General features: G+C 37.5%; 1 protein-coding gene across 1 annotated transcript in view; it reads left to right on the top strand.

The window, feature by feature from the left end:
• PRKCI (protein kinase C iota) overlaps positions 1 to 11689 on the top strand; it is a 71162-nt gene extending 59473 nt beyond the window's left edge. Inside the window, exons 14-18 of the mRNA XM_004424754.2 lie at positions 480 to 605; positions 1740 to 1819; positions 4271 to 4360; positions 4734 to 4849; positions 9035 to 11689. Of these exons, the coding sequence (XP_004424811.1) occupies positions 480 to 605; positions 1740 to 1819; positions 4271 to 4360; positions 4734 to 4849; positions 9035 to 9122 (500 nt within the window). The 3' untranslated portion in view covers positions 9123 to 11689. The remainder of the gene's footprint in view (positions 1 to 479; positions 606 to 1739; positions 1820 to 4270; positions 4361 to 4733; positions 4850 to 9034) is intronic.
• The last annotated feature ends 3122 nt before the right edge of the window (positions 11690 to 14811 follow it).

The following is a 14811-nucleotide window of genomic DNA, read 5'->3' as shown; positions in this document are numbered from 1 at the left end:
GACTGCTTGTCAGGAACCAGAGGATGTTTATCCTAAGAAAACATTTGACGCCTTAGGTTCTGGCCCTCTGATTTCAGCAGATGTAAAGGAGGCTGGGTACTTATGACAGCTGCTCATAATCTGATTCCAGGGTCCTTCAAGGATCTTGAATCAGCTAGCAGAAGATCAGGTTTTAGACCAATGAATGCTATTCTCAATTACAGTTTAATTATATCATTAAAACAAAATATTAGAAACAGGCCATGAATCTGAAATTACAGACATATTTGGGAAAAGAAACATATTTTATTTTTAAAGTTATCTTTTAGTACCTCCCCTTGTTGATAAGTGAAATATTCCTGTAATCTTCAATGCCTACCGTGGTAGTTATAATGCATTTAGAGTTTACTTTTTCCTTATGAAATAAAATGAATCTCAAATTACTGACGTTCAAGAATGCAGAATGGATAATTTGTTGCTTTAAAATTTCTTTTTTGAAGGTTTCAGTGTCGACTGGTGGGCTCTTGGGGTACTAATGTTTGAGATGATGGCAGGAAGGTCTCCATTTGATATTGTTGGGAGCTCTGATAACCCTGATCAAAACACAGAGGATTATCTCTTCCAAGGTAATTTGCAGTGTTTTACAGAGATTCTCTGTGAATAACCTATTGTAGAGCATGAAAGAAGATGGCTCAAGTTACTACTTTGAGTAAGAAAGAGGAGAATGATCTAGACAATATACTCCTTAATATGTGAGGCTTTGATTTTTTTTTTTTTTTGGATACATCCTTCCAATCTCTGTAGTCTTCAGTCCCATTTACTAGTTACCTTCTCATACTCAAAAACATAACAAAGAGGTGCCTTCAGACTGTGTATCACAAACAGAGATTGGAGGAAGGAATCTTGTGGCTAGAGAGGACAGTCTTTTCACATGGACCCCGAGGCTGAGTGCCAAAGTCCGTGAACAATATGGGGAAAAGATAGAGTACCAACAAGATAAGAGAGATCAGAAAATGAAAAGAAAACCCCAAGATTAGAAATACAAAGAATGAAACAGAACAGAAACAAGCAGACAAGCACAGGGACTCCCCAACACACAGTCCAAAGAAGTGTGAAGACTGCCATAAAATTCTACACTTCGTAGTTATTGATATTTCATGTAATAGGAAATCTAAATGGCCGTGGAATATATGGAAAGATGTTCATCCTCACTGGTAATTAAGGGTATGCACATTAAAGCACTAATGAGCTACTATTTTGTACCCCTACGTTGGCAGAAATTTTAAAGTCTGATAATACCAGTGCTGATGAGGATATGGAGCAGCTGGAATTCTCATAGACTGCTGGCGGCAGTGAAAATTGACACAAGAACTTTGGGGAATAATTTGGCAGTGTCCAATAAAATCACATATGGGAATATGTGCCAGCATTTACAGATATTAACTCATGTAAACTTCATAACAACCCTATGAAGCAAGTTCTATTTTTATTCCAATTTTACAGATGAGAAAACCAAGTCGCAATAAGGTAGTCAAAGAATAAAACGTATGCATGTAAATGATCAAATCAGTGTTCAGATTAGAGGCTGTCTCTGAGAAAGGAGGAGAGGACTGGGCCTGGGAAAGTACACGAGACGCTTAAGTAGTGTATGTAATGTCTTATTTTTTCCTGCTAGAATGCCTTAAATATCTCATAATAAAAATTTAAAGATTACAGCCATGTTATAGTTAAATATAATGCCATAAATTTTATCTTTCTAGTTATTTTGGAAAAACAAATTCGCATACCACGTTCTCTGTCTGTAAAAGCTGCAAGTGTCCTGAAGAGTTTTCTCAACAAGGTATAAATCATGTATAAAAGTCTTTAGTGGTTTATCTCTCTGTAAATGAAACTGGTAAGTAGAGGTTCAGGCAACATAAAATTCCAAAACATCAGACTGTAATTTTTTCAGTTAGATCTGGAATTTGTCTCTTCACCAGAGTAATTGGACAGCATTAGATCCTGAGATAAGTTGTTCTTTCCATGTTGCCAATATAATTTACCTCCAGCTATATATTACTTACGGTATTTTTAACGTAAATGACATATACCATGTACTCAATTTAGGGGAAAATTGCATCTTTGGGGATATGCTCAATGGTACTTTCAGTTCTGTTTTTCAATTTTCTTTGGATTATTATTTATAGAATCTCTTTAGTCATTGAGGGCTTGGGGCAGTGGTCTTCCCTACAAATTCTCATGTCAAAAACCCTATAATTAGATCAAATCAGAAGAAATGAAATGCTATCATTGGCTCTTAAAAAATCTGAACACCATTCGTTTGTTGCAGTTGGTAGGCTAGGAGAGTTTGGGGATCTATCTATCACTATGATTCTGAACTGCTTTTACTCATAACACTTCTAACACCAAATGTGTAGGTTTTTTTCCACACCAACAACAAATTCTTCAACTCTCCTGACACCAAGTGGGTATGTTACAATTCAATTCATTTCTGACACTAACTCCCCAGAGTTAACATCAGACTCCGTAGGTTTAAAGGCTCAGTCCCACAAGACGGTCCTTACTTCAGATGCCGGTCGCAAGTATTGGGTACCCACACTTCTGTCTGACTTGGCTACAAAGTTGGGGGTTCCCACAACCCCTTCACTTCAGGTTCAGTAATTTGCTAGAATGGCTCATAGAACTCAGGAAAACACTTTTCTTACTATCACCAGTTTATTATAAAGGGTACAAATGAACAACCAAATGAAGAGGTACGTAGGTTGAGGTCCAGAAGGGTCCTGAGCACAGCAGCTTCTGTCCCTGTGGAGTTGGGGCACGCCACCCTTCCAGCACGTGGATGAGTTCGTCAACCCAGAAGCTCTCCAAACGTCACGCTTTAGAGCTTTTTATGGAGGATTCATTACATAGCACAATTGATTAAATCAGCCATTGGTAGTTGAACTCAATTTCCAGCCCCTCTGGAAATGAGGCTGAAACTTCCAACCCCCTAATCACATGGTTGGTTCCTCTGGCAACCATACCCCATCCTGAAGCTATCTAAAGACCTACCAAGAGTCACTTTATTAGCATAAACTCAGGTATGATCAAAAGGGACTTGTTATGAATAACAAAAGACATTCCTATCAGGAAATTACAAAGGTTTTAGAAGCTCTATGTCAGGAACCTGGGAGAAAGACTGAATATATACTTCTTCTTGTATCACAAAGATCTTGGCGATCATAAATCTTATTTTAAATTTTTTTTTTTTTTTTTTTTGTGAGGGAGATCAGCCCTGAGCTAACATCCTGCTGAATCCTCCTCTTTTTGCTGAGGAAGACCGGCTCTGAGCTAACATCTATTGCCAATCCTCCTCCTTTTTTTCCCCCAAAGCCCCAGTAGATAGTTGTATGTCATAGCTGCACAGCCTTCTAGTTGCTGTACGTGGGATGCGGCCTCAGCATGGCCGGAGAAGCGGTGCGTCGGTGTGCACCCGGGATCCGAACCCGGGCCGCCAGTAGCTGAGTGCGCGCACTTAACCGCTAAGCCATGGAGCCGGCCCCAATCTTATTTTAAATAAATGGTAGGTTAGAAAATAGGTCGATGTGCATTTACCTTCTAAGGTAAATAGATAAGATAATAATGAATTTTAATAAAATAAGAAATTTGTTTTAAATGAGTACTTTTTATAAGGAAAGATTTAAACTGGAAACCTAAGTTTCCAGTGAAAAATGAAGCTGAGAGGTGTTAATAAGCAAAATAAAATGCCTTTTATTAGAAAGAAAAATGGGAACATGTTCTCCTTCACAGTAATGAATAAGCCAAGACTTTTCTGTAAGTTGCAGGCTCCTTCTCAGTCCGATGATTCAGATCATGGTTGTGTCGTTGTACACAGATTATGGTTTGTTGCTGTAATTGGGCATAGGGCTTTTTAAACTGAGCTAAGACCAAACTTGTGAAGTTTGGGGCTTTGCATATTTTGACTATCACTCTAACCTAGGACAGAAATAGCTGGATGCTGCTCAAATGATGCTGCTGCTCTTTTTCCTGGCATTTTTCTTTAACAAGGAGTGGTGACATATCTCCACTTTAATTACACGCTATGAGAGAGGGAGCCATGAGGAAATCTTACTTGTCACAAGCTTCAGATACTCATTTCAGTCTAGTGTTGTACTTTCTAGAATGAAAGGTAGACCATTCTGATTTCAGACATAAAGGTATCGTAAAATAGACACGAAACACAGATCACAAAGATTATTTACTCTAAAGCATGATATTCACCCAGTTCTTGAAACATTTCTTTCCACCATAGGACCCAAAGGAGCGATTGGGTTGTCATCCTCAAACAGGATTTGCTGATATTCAGGGACACCCATTCTTCCGAAATGTTGATTGGGATATGGTATGTAAATTTTGATTGTTTTCTATATTACGTTTCATTATTATGTTGGGCCAAATTTTATTATCTTAAAAGAATGTTGAAAAACTAGTATATCACTTAAATAACTTAAAACCACTCTCTAAAGTGCTTTTTAAAAAGCTTTTAAAATAATAAAGGCTTAGAATATTAATTTGATGGACCAGGTTGTAATATTATTGTGGCCTGCATCAATGTTCAGATTTGTAACTTATTTCCATCATTGTGCATATTGTAGAACCATGCCTAGGGATTCACTTTAATAAGACTGGGAAACATCTGAGGGCAGAGGAGAAATGAAGAGGTGGAATTTTTCTAAGAATGCAGGTTTGAGCTGTCATCCAATATGTCTTTCTAGATGGAGCAAAAGCAGGTGGTACCTCCCTTTAAACCAAATATTTCTGGGGAATTTGGTTTGGACAACTTTGATTCTCAGTTTACTAATGAACCTGTCCAGCTCACTCCAGATGATGAGTAAGTAATTCTGTAGACTGAAATATTTTTAAAGTTCTTTCAAAGTCCCATTTTTAGTGGCTACACAATGTTTCATTATCAGATTATACTATAATTTAACCATTGAGTTATGGGATATTTGAATCTGTTATACTATTACAAATTACAACAACTGCCATTTTCTACTTTGCTTTACATGCATTATCTCTGATTCTCACAACAACCTTGTAAACCTAGTTATGGTCATCTGCATTTTACAGATGAGGAAACCAAGGCTCAGAGAGATTAAGCCAAGTTACACAGCTATCAGGTGGCAGAGTCAGGATTCAAATGCAAATCTGACTGACTAAGGCCTGTGCTCTTTCCACTGCTCTGCACTGTTTCCCATTTTGACAATGCCCATCTTTATCTGAGTTCCTATTACCTTAAGATAGATTCCTAGAAAGGGAATTAGGTCAAAGGGTATGAGATTTTTAAAGCTCTTGATATGTATTGCCAAATTGCGTGTGTGTGTGTGTGTGTGTGTGTGTGTGTGAGGAAGATTAGCCCTGAGCTAACATCTGTTGCCAACCCCCCTCTTTTTGCTGAGGAAGATTGGCCCTGGGCTAACATCCTTGTCCGTCTTCATCTACTTTATATGTGGGATGCCTGCCACAGCATGGCTTGATGAGCGGTGCAGAGGTCGAGCCAGGGATTCGACCCTGCGAACCCCGGGCCACCGAAGCAGAGCGTGCAAACTTGACCACTGTACCACCAGGCCGGCCCCCAAATTGCTTTTTAAAAAGATTACATCAACATATCAAGTCCAGCCAGCAGTAATCTGATTTATTTTTTGTGTTTATGTTGCATCTTTTAAAAATATGGTTTAGAGTAGTTTGGGAATATTTGATCGTTTACCTGTCATTACAGATTCATTCTGTCATCTCAAGGAGGCCATTACTGTTTGGCAGTTATTTTACTTACATCTTGTTAATTCTTACCCCATTCCTCACAGCAGCTGTTCTAAACTGTCTCTACATTTTAGATGCCTTCAATCCTACCCTGCCTCTATCACTCCTAATGGATTAACCTTGCCTTAACTTGACTGCAAGAATTGAGACCTCCTGGTGTGAGCTTGCCCCCTTTCCAGCTGTCACCAGACCACCTTGCATCTCAGATTTGCCCTCTAACGCTTCTCAACCTTTGTCTTCTTCCCTGTTCTTAGAAGGCCGTCCCTCTCTCTCAAGGGGTGCCCTCCTCTTTTCCTGGACCTATTTCCTCAGTTTCCTCTGGGATTTCACTTTGTCACTTTCCTCCATTAGTCCACCATCTTTAGTTTCTCTTTTCCAGCTTCTTTCCCTCTGCTAATAAACATGCTCAGATACCCTAATTTTTTCCCTTGAATCTTAGCACTTCTTTGAACCACCATGTTTTTCTTTTTATCTTCAAGCTTTTTCAAAGATAGTTAATAGATGCTCCTGGTAAAAGAAAAGTAAATCAGCGGTATCTGTATCAAACTCCTTCAGAGTGGTCAACGTTGATTGTCTTGCACTTTCTTACTGCCCGCACTTTAACCCCTTACAATTTAACCTGCTGATCCTTCAGCTTTTGAAGGTTGACTTGACTTCGTTGGGGGCGGGGGGGCGGGAAGATTAGCTCTGCACTAACATCTGTTGCCAATCTTCCTCTTTTTTTTTTATTTTTTCTCCCCAAAGCCCCAGTACACAGTTGTGTATCATAGTTGTAGAGTTGTAGCTCTTCTGTGTGGGACGCCACCTCAGCATGGCTTGATGAGTGGTGAGTAGGTCCGCGCCCAGGATCTGAACCGTTGAACCCTGGGCCAACAAAGTGGAATGCGTGAACTTAACCACTGCGCCACCAGCGCAGCAGGCCAGCCCCTGAATTGACTTCTTAATTTCTAAATTTTAAAGCATTTTTGATCAGTCTCCCTCTCCCCTGATGTCTGTAAAGCATTTGACACTCATGGCCTTGCTTTGGTTGGCACTACCCATCCTGGTTCTGCTTCATCTCTGTGACTACTTGTCATCCTTTTTCCCTGTCCCCTCGAGACTAAGATGCTCCATGGTTCTGTTCATGACAGTCTTCTCTTTGCTGTATGCAGCTTGTACCTTGGAGATTTCAGCCAGTCCTGTAGCATGGATACCAGCTATTTAAATGACTCCCAGCTAAATTGGCAAACAATTATTGAGCAAAAGGCACTATGCTAAGTACTAGACATTCAAAGATGATCAAGACATAGGCCAATCTTGGAAAAAACTTACTGTCTACTAGAAGGAGAGATATGTACCAAAATCATTATTTCTGACAGCATCGTGTGTTAGAAAGAACACTGGATTTAATCAGAAGATTGGAATTTGAATCCCAATGCCACTTCTTACCAGAGTAACCTCGGTGTGAATTGCATAACTTCTCCGAGCTTGTTTCTTTTCGTATTGCCCACCTCACAGGTTGCTGTGAAGACTAAATGAGCGATGGTTTCTAAAGCACCTAGCCCTTCCCTGATCTCTCTCCTGAGCTGCATTTCCATCTGCTTGTTTAACGTCTCCCCTAGTTTGTTAGACAAGCATCTCAAACATATGAAGTCTAAAATCAAAATAGTGACCCTTTATGGTCTCTTTTTCTCTTGTTCTCAATCAGTTCCTTGTTTTTATTTATCTTTTTCTGCTCTTTATACCACCATGTGTTCCTGCATTCAGATTCAAACTGTCAGTGATTGTTGACTCCTCATTTTCCTTAACAAACTATATAACACCTTCAGCTGCCAAGTTCTTGTCTGTTTTTCCTTTTACTTCATCACTTGTGTCAGATCCTTTTTTTCCATTCGCATTGCCATAAGCCCAGTTCACATCTCTTTCATATCATACCTAGGATATTGTACCATCCTCCTAATTGAGCTCCTTCTTTACTTTGCAACCATTCTGTACACCTCATGAAGTACCACTCCAGTTCTCTAACTCCTTTAGGTAGAAACCTTTAGTAACTCCTGCATTGCCTAGCAGATAAAATCCATCGTTTTGGCTAGCATTTGAGGCTTCCCACCATCTGCTGCAGCCTGACTCTCTAGCCGTCTCTCTCACCATACTCTCACACAGACTCTGTGTTCTGATCAGTCTGTTACTCACCATTCCCTGATAGCGTGCTTGCTCATGCTGTTTCCTCTCTATTCCTCCTTCATTTTAACCTATTGAAGTCTTCCCCATCTTTCAGAGCTCCCTCACATGCAACCAGATCTTTGATGGGTCAAGGTGAAACTTCTTAGTGTAAACATCACTGGCTTCTTTGAGCCAGCCATGACTTTCCTTCCAGCATCATCTGCCACTTAACACCCTTCTGTTCCTGTGCTCCACCTCTAATAAATTACGTGCATTCTCCTAGAACCACTGTAATCTTTCATAATTCCATTCAGTAAGTGTTTGTGGAATGGATGCTGCCTTTCTTGATTTTTCCAGCTAGAAGTCACCCTTTTCTTTAGAACTTTGGTTAGAACAGGAATTAGCTTGTCCCATATGAAACTTAGCAGGTACTGCTTTCTCTTGTAGCTTTCTGCTGTTATGTGAGGTACCTTCCCTTCTTGAAGGAAGGGACTATATCCTGTGTAACTTTGTGCTCTGCAGTGTGGGGTGTACATTTAAGTATTAAAATATTCTATTGTACTACTTACTCTTACTATATATTAACCAGAAGCATAGTGTAACAGAATGCCAATCTCTCCCTTCCCTGTGACCCGTTACCTCCCTGTGGTGGTCTCTCCTTTTTCCAGGTCTCTCAGTTTACTTGTTCCTATTGTCTTTTCCTGTTGGTTAACTTCTTCTGGGCCTTCTCTTTGCTATATTCCATCTGGCTATTGAAGTGACTACTAAATTGAATACTAATTCAGACCTGGATGTTCACCTATAATTAGGCATGTTGTTCAGGTCAAAAGTTACGATTAACTAGGATCGTGACAACTTGTGCCTTTTTTATTCTCAGTCTTCAGTTTTGGACTACCTTTTGGTTCTAAACTTGCTTGTGGGATTATTAGTCTTTTTTGATTTTCAATACTCTTGATTCTTCTGGAAAATGTTTTGGGATTAATCTAAAAACTTGTAAAAATTTTTTTCCATAATTTATATAAATTAGCCTTATTTTTCTTTCTTAACCTTATTTTACCATTTAAATAAACAGTTGAAGAAATCTTGATTATGAAAATTATTTTTCTTTCAACAGTGACATTGTGAGGAAGATTGATCAATCTGAATTTGAAGGTTTTGAGTATATCAATCCCCTTTTGATGTCTGCAGAAGAATGTGTCTGATCCTCATTTCTCAACTATGCATTTTGCTTGTTGCCATTTAATGCATGGATTAACTTGTTACTAGCCTGGATACATTTTATATTTGCCACCGACAAAAAAGCACTCAATATCTTCTGTTGTTGACTGTAAGAGCCAATTATTACATCTAAGTTTAACTATGAAAGAAAATTGAAACTAGTTTCCAGACAATCGTGTCAAAATTAGTTACACTGGTAATCCAGCAGCCTACTGATGAATAATGAAGTTGTCCTTTTCATTTAAAGGAAATATTTATCACTGCTTTTAAAAAGAGTTGGGTATCTGTTTCATTAAGGCACATGGTGGGATTGCATCATAAGCCTCCCGTGATTTTTGTCATTTTAAGTCATTTAAGTGTTTACTTTTGGAATAAAAGATTAATTCAAAATACGGCAATTTGTTATGTTACCTATTAGTTTCTGAGTTCTTTGTGTTTAAAAATTTAGCTTTAAATTTTATCATTGCCTTGGATAATTGTTGATTTTTAAGGCGACAGTTATTAAATTGGTAATAAAAGGTGTTGCTTGCTTAGAATTGGGGAATGCAGATTCTCCTTGAGGAATAAAATAGGCACATTTTATTAAGAATCAGATTCCAAATCATTAGCTATTTTTGAAAAACTGATGCAAGTGATTTCTTTAGTATATTAAGGGGTTGGCTTCTGAGCTTGTCTGTTCAGCCAGGACTTTAACTGGAATGTTAACAAATATAGTTCAGAGGATCCAGAATGCAATTGAATAGAAAATCTCTCAGTATATAGAAAGGAAAAAATAGAAATTTAAAATAGATCCAAAAAAGTGCAATGGTAATATTTATTTCTTATGGGAGAGTAAATCCCACAGTTGCTTGTTGTAATTTGATTTAAATAATAAGGAGGCACTCACTTGTTACCAAACTGGGAAAAGCATTCCATTTATCCAGTGGAGACAGAATGTATACTATTTTTTCCTTATAATTTAGTATACAGGAAAAGAATTTCTCTTTCAAATAGTGTGTTAACCATGCTCGTTTCTTCCCCCTAAACACATTATCCATACTTTTGGACCCTGTTTATGGAGTCTTCAATGAAATCCAAGAAAAATAATAAAGTAAATATGAATAAATGTTCAGGACACACATATACTCACACACATCACAGTTCCAGCTCCTTCAGTGAGCTTTTGTGAAGTAGGCAACACATGTAACACAGAGGAGGTACATTTCAGGGGCAGAGTTCTTCAGATTATTTTTTATTAATATTAGTATTTAGCAATTTATTATTTAAAGGGATGCCAGAGATAGCATTCTTCTCTTGTTATTTTAAATATTTTTTTATGAAAAGGGACTTATAAAGTAACCAGAATCATTTAAATTACTTCCATTTGCCCAATCTTAGTAAAATTTAATTTGAGGGGAAGTTATCTAGTCTTAAATTTAGAATGATTTAAAATTTGTAGGCATTTAATAAATTATATATATATTTTTTGGATGCTACATTTCATTAGAAATGTAATTTTTCCAAAGTTTCTGGCCGTGTGCTCTTTTTTCTTCAAATAACTAAGTCTGAGAGCAATGAAAACCTCAAAGGAAAATGTTTATATACATTCATATGTTTATTTAACATGTATATACGTTTCTCTTAATACCTGAAAGTTGTTTTAAAACAAAAAGCAGTATTCACTTCAAATCATAACCCTATAGAAAATTCTGACATCTTATGTCAGAAATGTGTTTGTGATCTTGCTTTTAAGTGGTGCTGTTTCTCCTAGGGCATTAGTTCTCAGATTTAAAATGTAGAATAATCACCTAGGAAATTTGTTTAAAATGCACATTACTGAGCCCACCTTAGAATTCCTTTGGGGCTTTGGACCTCATTTTGAGAAACACTTTCTTTATTTTATTCTTTTACTTTGTCTTGTAGTTAAATATCAGAATGAATATTCATGATAAAACATTTTGAGGAGGGGTAGGCCCTGAGTTACTATCTTACCTACAATTTTAAATAAATTTTGAATAAATGACTTCTACAAGTTAGATATCCCCTCAAAAGAAAAATCCATCAACTTTTTAATCAATAATGTTACAAAAGACAAGCATTTTTCTGTGATGAGGTTTTAACTGTTATTCAGGGTGGTCTTTTGTTTTTAAATCTTTTTTTTTAACTAATAACATTTACTGTATATATTTTATACAGAATTACATTACAAAAATGTTTTTAATTGTGTTCTGTTGTTTGTAGTCTTTAAGTGCCATGCCGATTCTTTTCATATTGTATGGAAGTTCTCTCAAAATGCTCACCAGGGGAATAAGGCAGTTGACAGAATGGTGGAATTTTGGTGTTCTAAGAAAAAATTTATTTTGCATAAGCATGTGGCCAGGTCATTTTATGTGTATGCAGCCTGTATTGGATATCAGGTATTTTGCTTGTTTAGTGCCTGTACATTTACTTTTTAAATTTTGTTTTGATTTTTGTCATGTAGAATACTGCCTTGGTCATCATAATGTAATCTGTCTTTGTGTACCTTTTTTTTACTTTAAAATCTCTAAATAAAATGTTTAATACTCATCAAGATTGGAACATTTTTAATATGTAGCATATTGGAAATTTGTGTAAGAACTAAGGTGTATCGAAATTCGTTCAAGAAGAAAAATGAAAATTTTAGAGTTTGGAGTTCTGCTGTACTTAAAGCAGCATTCTGGGAGTACGGATGTTGTATTGTAGACATTCACTCATAAAATACTGTTCGGTGTTTTTGTAAACTTGCCCTTCTATGCATCTCTTCTATTGGAAAATAAATAAGTAAAAAATCAGCTGAACATAGAACATTTTAACTAGTTTTGTTTTATTTTTTTTTTAATTTTATTTGTTTATTTTTTCCCCCAAAGCCCCAGTAGTTAGTTGTATGTCATAGCTGCACATCCTTCTAGTTGCTGTATGTGGGACGCAGCCTCAGCATGGCCGGAGAAGCGGTGCGTCGGTGCACGCCCGGGATCCAAACCCGGGCCGCCAGCAGCGGAGCGCACGCACTTAACCACTAAGCCACAGGGCCGGCCCATTTTAACTAGTTTTAAAATTGAAGCAAATTTAAACAGAATCAGAACAGATTATTCCCAGATTATCCCGAAGATATTCCCCAAACACAGTGATCTATTCTACATTTCCAGAACTTCTGCTGTCTCAGTTGTAGCTGGTGTCGGTACATGACAAGTGTGAGCCTGGTGTCCCAGACTTACTGTGACTTACCATAACTTAAGGTTTCCTTGCCTTCACAGAGAGAATGAAATCTTAAATGCCTTTACTTTTTTCTTAAATCACTTGTCAGAGAGCTAGGGCCTGTAACACGGCTGAAGACTGATCTCATGTGTCAGTTATTTTATCCTGAGTTCAACTCTTGCTTTTAAAATGGAGTTAAAGGCAGTATTAATGTAGTACTGTCTGGGCTATCCCCTAGACCAAATCATAAATTTGGTTGTTTTCTTTAAGTTAGTAGAATACCAAACTGGAGTCCAAAGAGGAGTTTGAAGATTTGGGGAAATTTTGCATTAAGGCATGTAGTCACCAGGGCAACCAATTTCTCCCTGAAAGATAAAGCCGATCTCCAGTCTTCAAAATCCAACAGGTTGGGCCGGCCCCGTGGCTTGGTGGTTAAGTGAGCGCGCTCCATTGCTGGCGACCCGGGTTCGGATCCCGGGCTCGCACCAACGCGCTGCTTCTCCGGCCATGCTGAGGCCGCGTCCCACATGCAGCAACTAGAAGGATGTGCAGCTATGACACACAACTATCTACTGGGGCTTTGGGGGGAAAAAATAAATAAATAAAATCTCAAAATCCAACAGGTTGGTTTCTGGACAACACCCAACAGCGAGTCATTTGGTATATTTGATGGTCTCTGTGGGTAGCTTTACCCTCCTCTGCCCTAGGATTTTAGGGATCAGTTAAAACCCAGATAGTCTGAGTAGTTTGTATCCGTAGTTTATTGTTCCAGAATATACTGAAATTTACTATGCATGGTACTAAATAAGGCAAATAAAAAGACAAAACCTCTGCCCTTGACGTTCGAGATGGGGAACAGACATACTGAGAAAGATGTTCGTCTCCACAACAAACAATCCAGTGGTAAGAGGCAAATAAATGCAGTAACATAGACATCATGTGATCGTGATGGTTTATCCCCTTCACCAATGAAACTTGTATGAGTTTTACTTGACATTCATATGTAATTGATCCATGCTAGACATTTTTCAGATTTATGGTAGATTTCACAAAGCTTTCAGAATTAATACATATGCAATAAGAATTCATATAAACACAATAAGAAAATCTTATGTGCCTATATATACACATAGTATATAGTATAAACATACACATATAGTTTGTGTGTACATAAGATTATTTTTGGCTTTTGTACTCAGAAATATGAATTGGATTTTACATGGGAATAGGAGAGAAAATTGTCAGGTGCTTCTGCTTAGATTTTGTACAATCCATCTCTGAAACTTACAATTAAAATGGATCCAGCTCAGAATTTGAGAGTGATTTTTGGATATGAAATGTGGCGGTGCAATTCACCTTCATGTAGCAATTTGTGCCTTACTGGCATTAACACTGTATTTTTACTCCAATTACTATTTTTAATGTTTTTATTGAAGAAAATGAAATTACAAGTATCTAGGAATTAGGTGGTTTAGTGTGACCTTTTCCAGGATATCTGGAAGTTAAAACCCACACCAGATGGATTCACTAGACTGAGAGAGCTTTAGCTCAAGTTTTCATCGACAGTTTAGCTGGTCAGAAGCAAATTCTACTTGTGTTGAAAAGAGCCCATTGAAAGGCTCTAGCAAAATCCTTGAAAAATTAGATGCTTTGTTTTTTCATAAAAAGGAAGTGCTGGGTTTCTAGAGGCGGTGCCACGTAACCGGATTTAAAACTTACGTGATATAAGCTTTCTGCAGTGTGAATGGCTATACTTGGTGACTTTTTACATTATTCATAATACATTTAGGAATAAAATCACATAAAGATACTTAAGTACAGGAACCTAATTCTAACTCACATTTTATGGTCTACAGAAAATTTTTTTTCTAAGTCAAATTTTTTCTAGGCACTCTAGATTTTTATTTAAAAGTCAGATTTTTAAATTTAAGGATCATAAAAGCATGTGCATTTGTCAACAGTTTGACTCAAGTTTACCCAGTTTGAAACAATATTTTAATGAGGAAATCTGAATCAGTGTGCCAAAGACTTGATATTTTGCTAAATTATTTTAAGTTTAAATTTTTGATTCATGTATTTATTGGAGGCTTCACAATGTGTGATTTTGCAGGATTTAGAAAAGTTTTATTGTAAGAAATTTTTTTGTGATATAAGGAATAAATTCCTTCCAGAAAAGTTGGCTTAAATTTAAAACAAATTATGTTATGTTATCCCTTAAGTAGGGGATATTTCTTATGATTAAAATAAAAATTAACATTCTCTCTCAAGTAGTGAGGTCTGAAGAATATGGAAATGGAGGAAGACAGCAGTGTATCTGGTTCTCTCTCAGAATGGTGATCCTATCCACCTCACCGCCACCAGGGGACAGTCTCTTGCTGTAATGAAGGTCAGAGTTACCCGCACCTCAGCCCTCTGGAGGAGATGGTATAGTCACTGCAGGCCAGTTACCAAGAGGTTCCAGGATTTTATCAGGGCTGA

Source organism: Ceratotherium simum, chromosome 15 (assembly GCF_057802395.1).
Source record: "Ceratotherium simum simum isolate JZ-2026a chromosome 15, ASM5780239v1, whole genome shotgun sequence".
Classification (NCBI taxonomy): domain Eukaryota; kingdom Metazoa; phylum Chordata; class Mammalia; order Perissodactyla; family Rhinocerotidae; genus Ceratotherium; species Ceratotherium simum.
This window is presented reverse-complemented; position numbering and strand designations above follow the sequence as displayed.